Source organism: Oncorhynchus mykiss, chromosome 2 (assembly GCF_057628025.1).
Source record: "Oncorhynchus mykiss isolate SJ-2025 chromosome 2, ASM5762802v1, whole genome shotgun sequence".
In the NCBI taxonomy this organism is placed as follows: domain Eukaryota; kingdom Metazoa; phylum Chordata; class Actinopteri; order Salmoniformes; family Salmonidae; genus Oncorhynchus; species Oncorhynchus mykiss.
The window spans coordinates 22,910,748-22,922,500 of record NC_143023.1 but is presented as its reverse complement, the minus strand read 5'-3'; the positions used below and the strand labels follow the sequence as shown (position 1 = coordinate 22,922,500).

The following is an 11,753-nucleotide window of genomic DNA, read 5'->3' as shown; positions in this document are numbered from 1 at the left end:
TTTACATCCACCCCTACCCCTGAGACAAGATATACATCGTCCTTTAACATCAGGACAGTGTTTGTGCCACCTGTATGGAGTTGTGTCATCATGATAGTCCGTGTCGTTATTGCAGAAGATAGTGTTCCCGGTACCTGTAATTTTCCATTGACTACCTGTGGTTGAGGTAAACCTAAATGTTTGAGTAAACAACAGACAGCCTCAACAACAGAATATAGATGACTCTTTCACGCCATCTCACTTTCGCTTTTTCAAACTGGGAAGATTTTCATTTTTCACACATATCAATAGCAGAATATTAATGACCAGAATTTATAACTTGGTTTCTTCTCTTCTCTCCCCTCCAGCATTGGAAGATGTTGCGATTGCTGTTTCTGTGTTTGATTGTGACTCTGCAAGGAGTTGCTGGTACGTATCACATGTTCTCACCTTCCCACAATGCTCTGGCAGCAGACACTGAGACACCGACAAAGATCTAATCACACAGATCACCTTTTTATTGTTTTTATGCCTGTATGTGTTCCACACGAGAAATATACACCGTCTCTCTCTGAGTCCTATAGCTTCCAGGGATAGCAGAATATTAAGTGGAAAACTGCTTAGAAGAACCTAGGCTGATACTTAAGATAGCCTGCAAAGTTCTGTCATACTTTCCAGGTCTATGCCCAAACAGTTAGAGCTTCTAATTTAAAAAATGAATTTCTCCAGAAATAAGTCGCTCACTGTCGCCTGTTATAGACCCCTCTGAGCTCCCAGCTGTGCTCTGGACTCCATATGTGAATTGATTGCCCCCCATCTATCTTCAGAGTTCATTCTGTTAGGTGACGGAAACTGGGATATGCTTAACAACCCGGCAGTCCTACAATCTTAACTAGATGCCCTCAATCTCACACAAATTATCAAGGAACCCACCAGGTACAACCCTAAATCTGTAAACATGGGCACACTCATAGATATTATCCTCACCAACTTGCCCTCCAAATACACCTCTGCTGTTTTCAATCAGGATCTCAGTGATCACTGCCTCATTGCCTGCATCCGCCATGGGTCCGTGGTCAAACGACCACCCCTACTGTCAAACGCTCCCTAAAAAAACCTCTGTGAGCAGGTCTTTCTAATCGACCTGGCCTGGGTATACTGGAAAGATATTGACCTCATCCCGTCAGTCGTTCTTTAAAAGTAATTTCCTCACCATCCTAAATAAGCATGCCCCTTTCAAAAAATGTAGAACTAAGAACAGATAAAGCCCTTGGTTCACTCCAGACTTGACTGCCCTCGACCAGCACAAAAACATCCTGTGGCGGACTGCACTAGCATCGAATAGTCACCGCGATATGCAACTTTTCAGGGAAGTCAGGAATCAAAACACGCACTCAGGCCGGCAAGCGAAGGCTAGCTTATTCAAACAGAAATTTGCATCCTGTAGCTCTAACTCCAAAAAGTTTTGGGACACTGTAAAGTCCATAGAGAACAAGAGCACCTCCTCCCAGCTGCCCACTGCACTGAGTCTAGGTAGTACTGTCACCACCAATAAATCCCCAATAATCGAGAATTTAAATAAGCATTTCTCTACGGCTGGCCATGCTTTCCTCCTGGCTACCCCTACCCCGGCCAACAGCTCCACACCCCCCGCAGCTACTTTCCCAAGCCTCCCCAGCTTCTCCTTCACCCAAATCCAGATAGCAGATGTTCTGAAAGAGCTGCAAAACCTGGACCCCTACAAATCAGCTGGGATAGACAATCTGGACCCTCTCTTTCTAAAATTATCCGCCGCCATTGTTGCAACCCCTATTACCAGTCTGTTCAACCTCTCTTTCCTTTCATCCGCGATCCCTACAGATTGGAAAGCAGCCGCGTCATCCCCTTCTTCAAAGGGGGTGACAATCTAGACCCAAACTGTTATAGACCTATATCCATCCTGCCCTGCCATTCTAAAGTCTTCGAAAGCCAAGTTAATAAACAGATCATTGACCCTTTCGAATCCCACTGTACCTTCTCTGCTGTGCAATCCGGTTTCCGAGCTAGTTACGGGTACACCTCAACAATGCTCAAGGTACTAAACGATATGATAACCGCTATCGATAAAAGACAGTACTGTAGAGCCGTCTTCATTGACCTGGCCAAGGCTTTCGACTCTGTCAATCACCACATTCTTATTCTTATCGGCAGACTCAACAGCCTTGGTTTCTCAAATGACTGCCTCGCCTGGTTCACCAACTACTTCTCAGACAGAGTTCAGTGTGTCAAATCGGAGGGCCTGTTGTCCGGACCTCTGGCATTCTCTATGGGGGTACGACAGGATTCAATTCTCGGGCCGACTCTTTTCTCTGTATATATCAATGATGTCGCTCTTGCTGCGGGTGATTCCATGATCCACCTCTACGCAGACTACACCATTCTGTATACATCTGGCCCTTCTTTGGGCACTGTGTTAACTCACCTCCAAGCGAGCTTCAATGCCATACAACACTCCTTCCGTGGCCTGCAACTGCTCTTAAACGCTAGTAAAATTAAATGCATGCTTTTCAAACGTTCGCTGCCCGCACCTGCCCACCATCACTACTCTGGGCGGTTCTGACAAATACCTAGGTGTCTGGCTAGACTGCAAACTCCCCTTCCAGACTCATATTAAACTCATATTAAACATGCTAAAATCTAGAATCGGCTTCCTTTTTCGCAACAAAACCTCCTTTACTCACTCCGCCAAACATACCCTCGTAAAACGGACTATCCTACAGATCCTCGACTTCGGCGATGCCATTTACAAAATAGCCTCCAACACTCTACTCAGCAAACTGGATGTGGTCTATCACAGTGCCATCCGTTTTGTCACCAAAGCCCCTTATACCACCCACCACTGCGACCTGTATGCTCTAGTCGGCTGGCCCTCGCTACATATTCGTCGCCAGACCCACTGGCTCCAGGTCATCTATAAGTCTATGCTAGGTAAATCTCCGCCTTATCTCAGCTCACTGGTCACGATAACAACACCCACCGGTAGCATGCGCTCCAGCAGGTATATCTCACCGGTCATCCCCAAAGCCAACACCTCTTTGGCTGCCTTTCCTTCCAGTTCTCTGCTGCCAATGACTGGAACGAATTGCAAAAATCACTGAAGCTGGAGACTTATATTTCCCTCACTAACTTTAAACATCAGCTATCTGAGCAGCTAACAGATCGCTGCAGCTGTACATAACCCATCTGTAAATAGCCCGCCCAATCTACCTACCTCATCCCCAATTTGTTTTTATTTACTTTTCTGCTCCTTTTCACACCAGTATTTCTATTTACACATCATCATCTACACATCTATCACTCCAGTGTTAATTTGCTAAATTGTAATTACTTCACTACTATGGCCTATTTATTGCCTTACCTCCTCACGCCATTTGCACACACTGTATATAGACTTTCTTTTTTTCTATTGTGTTATTGACTGTACGCTTGTTTATTCCATGTGTAACTCTGCGTTGTTGTTTTAGTCGCACTGCTTTGCTTTATCTTGGCCAGGTCACAGTTGTAAATGAAAACTTGTTCTCAACCAGCCTACCTGGTTAAATAAAGGTGAAATATAAAAATGAAAGTATATGTTGAGGAAAGAATACATACACATTATATAAACCACAGTTCAACATAAAGAAGATATGAACCTGTGTATGCTACAGTAGTGTTTTACTATCTATCTAAAGGTATAGTTAGTTATTTCCACAAAACTCTGAAACTGGTAATATTAAGATGGCTACCTTTACCATGAGCTAAATGCCCTAGCCACAGAAGTATGGAGTTCATGAGTGAGTATATCATTGAATGGATGGCAGCTCAATCATTCTGTATATCCCACAGTAGTAGTTCATAGGAGAGTAGCTCTGCTCCAGTATAGTGCAGAGATGTAACGAATAACCTTAGTGATGTACAGTAAGAAGCTGCTGTGAGTTAATCTGGTCCCATCCTCCTGTCACGGTAGTTAAAAGAAGAGGTTCTCAATCAGAGACAACGACAGACAGCTGTCCCTGATTGAGAACCCTACCCGGCCAAAACATAGAAATACAAATAATAGAACATAGAATACCCACCCCAAATCACACCCTGGGCGTGACACCTCCCCATCTCTATTCCCATACAGCTTCCTCAGAGGAGAGTGAAGGATCAGCAGACGTAGCAGGTATGGAATACATCTTCATCTGGAAACCAAAGGGGACAAAATCTCAAGTAGCATGACATTTTCATAAATTCAGAAACATTTTCATAAATTTGACAAAAGTGATGATTATGTTTAGGAGTACCGTGATGATCCGATAATGTTCCATGAGTGAACCCTCAAATGAAGCACAGCAATATAACTACTGCTAATCTTTAAATGTAATACAAGCTACTTTATATTGATGCTGACTGGGCTTTTCCCTCTTCCTCTATTCAGAATATCCCACAGATGGAGACGATGAAGATCTATTCAATCTAAACGGTGAGTTTAACCCTTTAACTCGCCCCCTGTTAGAAATGTGATGGGCAAGCATCCCAGTCAGCAGAGTAAGAGAGATCACACCTCTGTTACACAACCGTTCCCCTCATCATTACCCCCAGAATGGAATCAATTATCTTTGGGGAGAACCCCCCCTGTGTATCCATCAAGCAGAAGTTAGACTAGATAGACACGTAGCGACCCCCCCCCTACCCCCCACCCTGTCAGGGCACTAATCCACATTGGCATTCTCATTTCCTCTCGGCATCGCTAGCTGTCACTCTTCATCTTCCCCATGATGTTGCTTTGATATAATTACAGAGCTATTTAGTACAGGGAGGGCTGCCCCACAGGCCATATCTTCTGGAGAAGCACCTTCTCTCAGCCAGGCCAGGAGAGGAGCCGCACTGCCGAAGCCCTTCTTCCTCCCCCTCATCAGAATCCAGGAGTGAATGTTGAATGCTTAATGATTGGCTGGGAGTGAAATCGATCCAATCAGAATGATGATCTGTTAAATCTGCCAGTTCTGTTCCTCCTCTGCCACATTGATCAGACAGTGATAGAATTAGTCAGTGAGCAGATGAATGAATGTTTATTTATATGTGTCTGTACTGGTGATATCCTTCTGAATGGAAATGAGGTCGGAGAATAATTAGGTGTGTTCTTGCCTGTTTCAGTGATCCCAAATCTCAGGAATGATTACGTGGTTATCGAACCTGAAACTAATGATATTGTGGACACAAACAAGGCAACAGGAGAAAAAGTAGGGGAAGGTGGGAAAAACTTTGTTTACAACTTGTTCTACTTTTACAGTATGTAGAATTTAAGTAACCTTATTTCTGCATGTCAGTAGGCCCATAGATACCTTCTTACTTGATGAACTGTAATTTCAATGTGCAATAAATCCATTTAAAAGTACATATTTTAGCAAATTCATACTTCTTGGTTTGTATGAACATTAGCCATGTCATGCTAAAATAATTGTGTAAATTAAGTTTGTATGTTCATTTCGTCCCAGTGTGTTGCAACCATCAACTCCTTTTGTCGTGTGTTATCTGCTCTCAGATGGATTTACTACCATTGTCATCATCGTAGCCGTGAGTGTGGTGGCACTGTCAATCGCAGTGATAGTAGGTAAGGTTTAAAGGTCAAGATAAGACTGAGACAATATCAGACCAGATATACACGCTACCTGACTGGCAGACCTCTTTTCACACCTCACAACACATTACAGGGCGTGTATCTGGCACATTATTACTGATGGTTTGATCAGGGACCAGATGTAGCAACCTTTAGAAAAGTGGTTTGTTGAAGTCAGTGAGTTCGCAGGCCTACGGCTGTTAGGCCCCTGAGTCAGGCACTTGACCTGATTTACTCCACTTCCAGGGTGTCATGTAAGTTCTAATACTTAAGCAAATGTGAACTATTCTCCAGCGGCAAGGAGGAAATGGTGACCTTTTCCCTTTTGTGTTTGGTTTCAGCCATAGTGCTGGTCCGGCGTCGCATGCACAACCGACCACAAGGGTAAGGCCACACTTCTCCATTCACTCTGTTTGACTGAAAGTCTTACAATATGTTGTGCATATTTTGTCTCAGTGTAACCTAGGACCCCTAATTCCTCCACTGACACCATCTTCCTGATAAAACCATCAGGGCTGCAATTTTTGTCCATGGGGGATTCCTCTGAGCAGTTATGGAAATTGAGTTAAATTAGAGTTTTTAAAGCACGTTGAACTGTAAGTCACTCTGCCATGTTATTCCCCTCGCAGTGTTTACTTGCCCTAAGAGGAACAGGCCTTTTAGATAATAGACATAATAGAAATCAGTGTCTCTCAGAGATGTTCCACTTAGTCCCCCGCCTGCCCGGCTGGAAGGAAGCGACAGAACCAGTCGAGTGAGTAACAGTCAGTCCATCCACCACACCGCTGGCTTGGCAGCATGCTCCACTACGGCATCATGCCAGCGTCATGTAAAACCAGACAAACTCTTGCTGAGGTTGCGAAACTCAATCAGGAGGAGCAGATCCACCCAGCCGCTGAGCCGTCGAGCCCGTCTGGACTTGTGCTGCAATTACCTGCACAGCCTGAAGCCATCCAGCCCACTCCACTGCTCTACCTCGCCCCACCCTGTCAACTGTTAACAATAACCCAGAGAGAACGGTCTGCCCTTCATGACCCCTACAGGGCAAGACCCAGCCTGCTCCCAGAGCCCAGAGCAGGAATAACACATCTATAGAAATCTGGTGTATGAAGCACATTGCACAGTGAGCAGTAAATCCCAGCTCTGTCTCTATGGAATGATGACATTATTTGACAACAACAATCAGAGCACAGAGAACAGCCTGAACCAGTTGAACAGACAGTGAGATATAGTCAGTTAGTCATTCTCCTGGGGCCTCTGAGGGAGGAAGGGGGGGAGGGGGGTAACTGAGAGCTCTACCTGTCTCTTTCTTTCTTTCTCTCTTTCTTTCTTTCTCTGGGTCTGTCTTTGGGGTTGTGTAACTGTGCTGAGTGCTGGGCGCTGGCGTTCTGCAGAGTAATCAGTTTCCTTTGTCCCATGCTAGATGCTACGTGACCTAGCCAACGATAGAGGTTAGAGAATTTACCTAGCACGTAGCCACCTCGGCGCTATAGATCTGATGATGCAGGCTTAGAAAGAGAAAGGGGTTCAAATCCTCTGCAGGATTAACGCTTGGCTCCTAGGGCTGCAGTTAGCTCTGGCTGTGTTGTGTGTTGAGTGATAGGTGTGCTGAAAAGAGGCTTATTCACACAGCAACCCTCGGCTTGTTGGATCAACAGGGAGACTTGCCAAGGCCATAAGTCCCACCTGGGGAGGGGATGTGTGGAGGTAATGCAGTCGCCATGTAGCACGCCAAACCCCTGCGGCGCGCTATAAACCGACATGCATTTCCTGGATTCCCACAAACAAGGATTGTAGCTACCTGCTTTCCATGTGCGAACGTGAACAGGCTGTCTTATGGGAAGGATCTCAAAAATTGTAATCCCCAATTCTCCAAAACATGTAATGTTTATATGCTGTAGTCTGTACATTTCCCAAGGACACGCGCTATAAACCGACATGCATTTCCTGGATTCCCACAAACAAGGATTGTAGCTACCTGCTTTCCATGTGCGAACGTGAACAGGCTGTCTTATGGGAAGGATCTCAAAAATTGTAATCCCCAATTCTCCAAAACATGTAATGTTTATATGCTGTAGTCTGTACATTTCCCAAGGACATCCAATGTTTCTAAATTGATATATCCCCCATGAACTCTTAACAAGGAATTAAATATCAGTCGTATGTTTTTAATATTTTATAGTAGTGAATTAATAATATTTCAGATGTGTAAAGTTCTACCAGTTTTTTGGATTGGTATAGTACATTTTCCTCTCTCACTCTTCTCTTCTCTCCTTTCTTTAGGATCTACTCAGTGCCTGCAGAACAGGGAATGAAAGGAACGGTCTAACTACAAGATGAGCTCCAGTCCCATTGGACACCTGCAGGGGAGGAGCTCTACAACACACTGACCTTTGACTCAGGAAGGGAACACTTTCCACCCCAGCCTGCTCTTACTGAACCACTCCCTACTGCTCTCCTCTCTGGGACCATATGTTACTGTGTCATGGGTCCCCTCCAAAGCCAGTGTAACTTAGTTTCCTATATTTGGTCTGTTGTTCATTTTTGTGCCACATATCCCAAAGTATCTGTGTATATTTAAAAGGGCATTCTGCAGTTGCTAAATCTATTTCTGGATGTACTAATTGATTCTTGAATAATATATATGCCTAGTTCAGCTTAGTTCAACTGTCGTGCCCCATCAGAACCCAAAACATAAGCTTGTTTTATGCCAATGTTAGCAAACAAAGTATGTTTAAACAAATGCTATATAGCCTCAAAACATGGTTAAAACTATGATTTTGATATCACGGATAGTCAGTCCTTGCATCCATAGCTCATAGCCTATGAATTTGAGAATGGTTATATTTCTCAGGCCCCATCCCTCAGTTTTTTACCAAAATAGGGAGAGAACGCTTTATTGTTTCAACTACGGATTATCCCTTTATGCTTGGGACACATAGCAACATTTGGAACCGAAGTTTTGTCATTGGATTCTATTGAAAAACCCTGAAGCCAATGAATGTGACCAAATGTGACGAACTCCTTTTGTCCAATGGCATATTTTTCAAGAAAAAGTGTTGCTAAAAGTCATTTGCAATTGTTCCGACAGGTTTCTCCGCTCCGACGCTAAACTAAACTGTATTCAGAGTTGATTTGGTGCATTCAGAACAGGCTTTTTTTTTTGCATGAGAAAAACAAGTTTAATCCACCCTAAACCAACCCAGTCCTCTCTAAATTTCCCCATTCAACTCTGTGACATATCCTGTCCTTGGCCTCTTAGTGACAACAGAAAATACAGTTGAAAGATAAAGCTCTCCCATCTTCTCAACCTCTGAAGGGGAAAAAAGGAAAAGAAATGGGTGGGAAAAGCCCGTCAGGTCTGTTTGAACATTCACTTGAGGTGGAGACTTAATCAACTTTAGTGAATGATGTTTTCTTTTCAACTCCCCCCCATTCTCTTTTTCTTTTTGAAATGCTTTTGTTCAAAACGTCAACCACATCACCGATTGTAAATTGCTCTCGGATGGCTGAGGAAAGTCTGATTTGAATGGTTTATAGTGCTGGAACGGGGACGGGGATGGGGACGGGGACCGGGGGATAGAGAGGATAAAATAAAGTGTGGGGGTAGGTAGGGTGGGATGTGAGTAGGGAAATACCCACCATGCCCATGTTTCATTCATACTGAGTACAGGGCCGCTCCACCATCGCTCCCTGGCTCTACTTTCATTTAAATGGAAATCAATCGTGCCCCGTGAACAAAAGCTTTAGGGCCGAGGTGCTGGCTGGCTTATTTCTTACTCTGCATTACAGAGAAAGGCAGGGGTCAGAGGAGAGGGGGAGGTGGACATTATGTGCTTCGGCATGACAGGGCTATTCATTTGTTGCGTTATCATGAGGGAACAAGGGTTGTTGTGAGTGTGTGTGAATTACACCCACGATCAAGTAGTGTTGAAATAACTGGATCTGTCTAAACAGCATGCGCACTGTCTTTCTCCACTCAACCTTACCGCTGTGACGTCATCAGCTGGGGATGGGCTTGGCTCCAGGCTGTACAGAAACACCTGTGTAATTAGCGCCTCCATCTCATTTTGTGTTATCTGGTTCACTCAATCAGAATTGTCCCAATCTGTTTAAGTTGATGAAATTCAATTAGTAGCTGGTGCTGCTAATAGTGAGAAACAGATTCTAAATGCACACAGTGTGGTATGTGTGTGTCTGCACTCTGCAGGTGTTTGTGGGGTTTGATTGAAGCATCACAACTAGCCCAGTAAGCCTTTCTTAGATGTAGTCTAGCTCTGACAGCATTTCGAAAGGAGAATAATTTGACATACATTTAAAAGAACAAAACAACTTTCACTTACCCTTTGTTTACTGACCACAGTCACATTCAAGAAAGCCTTTTTCCCTACTCAGAAATAGCATGAGAAATACCCTTCACCTGCAAAGCAGATGTTGTGGTTACGAGTCTGCGACTAGTCTCACTATAAGATGAGGTTTGCATAGAACAGTTTTTCTTGTTCACGATACAAAGAACATCTAAGAACCGTTCAAGCAAGCATGTTGAATAAGCCATGAACCAAACAAAGTGCAAAAATCCTAAAATAATTGGTTTGACCTGTGTAATGCCCTGTTCATTCAGCTACACTCGCACATCTCCATGGCATTATGCTCCTTCAAAGCCACAAAGCATTGCTATTGTGAATGCATCAAAACTGATTGTCCTCCATTTATTTCTTCCAGGCCTCACGTTGAAAAGGGTATGAAATGTTCAAATATTGGAAAAAAATATTGGATTTTCAAAAGAGCTCTATGGGCTTTTTCAGCTGTGCAAAAGTTTCTCTAGGCCCATTTTTCATCTAATCTTGATTTTTATTTGTCAAGAGAAAGCACTATTGAGTTCAGCCAATCCTTGACACTGTCAGACATGGCTCCCCAAGAGCCTTAACTTATTATACAAAAGTCCTTACACCACCCCCCCTCCCAAAAAAACTGTTGTGCATTCTGTCTTTTGATGAAAATAGGAAAATGTATCAACCAGCAGATTTTGTTTGATGAGCTGGATGCATTTCAGGGATGATGTGTCCTCTGCACAGCAATACGTTATGCAAATGTCTTCCAAAAAATGACTTTCTTTGACAAGTAGCTTGGTGTATTATTATATTGTTATGAAATGTCCTATTGTAAACTCAATATTCAAATGATAATTGAGTCTTTTAGTTAAGCACACGTCTTCATCAGTACTCATAATCAATGCTGATAAACCCTGCACATTCTGTTTGTTCAGGATCATTAACTGTTTGTAGCGTACAGCAGCGAAGTGTTTCGACAATGCTCTATATCTCATCCATTCCTATGTCTATGAATCTGAGTGTGCTTTAGAATAACGAGACCTGCACTAAAAGTGTCATCTTGCTGTTCTACTTGTACTGTAGGTTTCCACAGCCCACACATTCTCCAATCATTCAATTTGGACTAGCATTACTTATGTTCTGTATATGGCTTTTCTATATCATGGATTATGACTATTTTTACATTAAATGTGTTCTGCTATGCTTTGTCTCAACGTGAATGCTTCACGATATGCCATATGGACACAGAGCTGGTACACTATATGGCATAATCCAGAGTTTTGCTCATTTAAATTGTAAAGTGTACAATGAAAAGCCACTAAGAAGCTTAAAATAACTTTCTACTAAAACATTTTGTCAGTCTGTTTTCTGAGTAAAGAACATGCTGGAACTACTGACCATCTGTTTTCTTTGTGAGTTATACAATACAGGAAAGGGAAGTGAACAGGTTTTATTTTTACATCCTGATAACTTTAGGGATATTTTGAAGATTAACAGATAGTGGAATGTTTTTCAGGGCCATTTTATTCATGAGGCTTATTGTATGAGGCTCGGACGTTTCCGAGGTAATGATTTTAAACGTTTTCATAGAAACAGCTTGGCTAGAGTTGAGCAGGCTGTTCGATAGAGGAGGTGGAAACCTGAATTCAAACATGACTCATCCAGCCAGACTCGCAATTAATTTTAATTTCAAAGTTGAATTCAGTAATGGAAATAACATTTAACAAAGACTAACAGGAAAATAATGCCTCTATTCTTCACTTGTCAGCGTGACTCATTTGTCCATGGTTTATTCTGGAGTTTTTTTCCCTTTTTTCTTTCTC

At 43.1% G+C, this 11,753-nt stretch overlaps 1 protein-coding gene across 3 annotated transcripts in view; it reads left to right on the top strand.

The window, feature by feature from the left end:
• The window catches only part of LOC149984911 (uncharacterized), a 20,039-nt gene extending 8,906 nt beyond the window's left edge, over positions 1-11,133 (top strand). For all 3 annotated transcript variants that reach the window (XM_090193215.1, XM_090193219.1, XM_090193225.1), the window contains exons 2-8: positions 348-408; positions 4,124-4,162; positions 4,418-4,462; positions 5,137-5,232; positions 5,525-5,593; positions 5,941-5,983; positions 7,883-11,133. In XM_090193215.1, the coding sequence (XP_090049341.1) occupies positions 348-408; positions 4,124-4,162; positions 4,418-4,462; positions 5,137-5,232; positions 5,525-5,593; positions 5,941-5,983; positions 7,883-7,928 (399 nt within the window). In that variant the 3' untranslated portion in view covers positions 7,929-11,133. The remainder of the gene's footprint in view (positions 1-347; positions 409-4,123; positions 4,163-4,417; positions 4,463-5,136; positions 5,233-5,524; positions 5,594-5,940; positions 5,984-7,882) is intronic.
• The last annotated feature ends 620 nt before the right edge of the window (positions 11,134-11,753 follow it).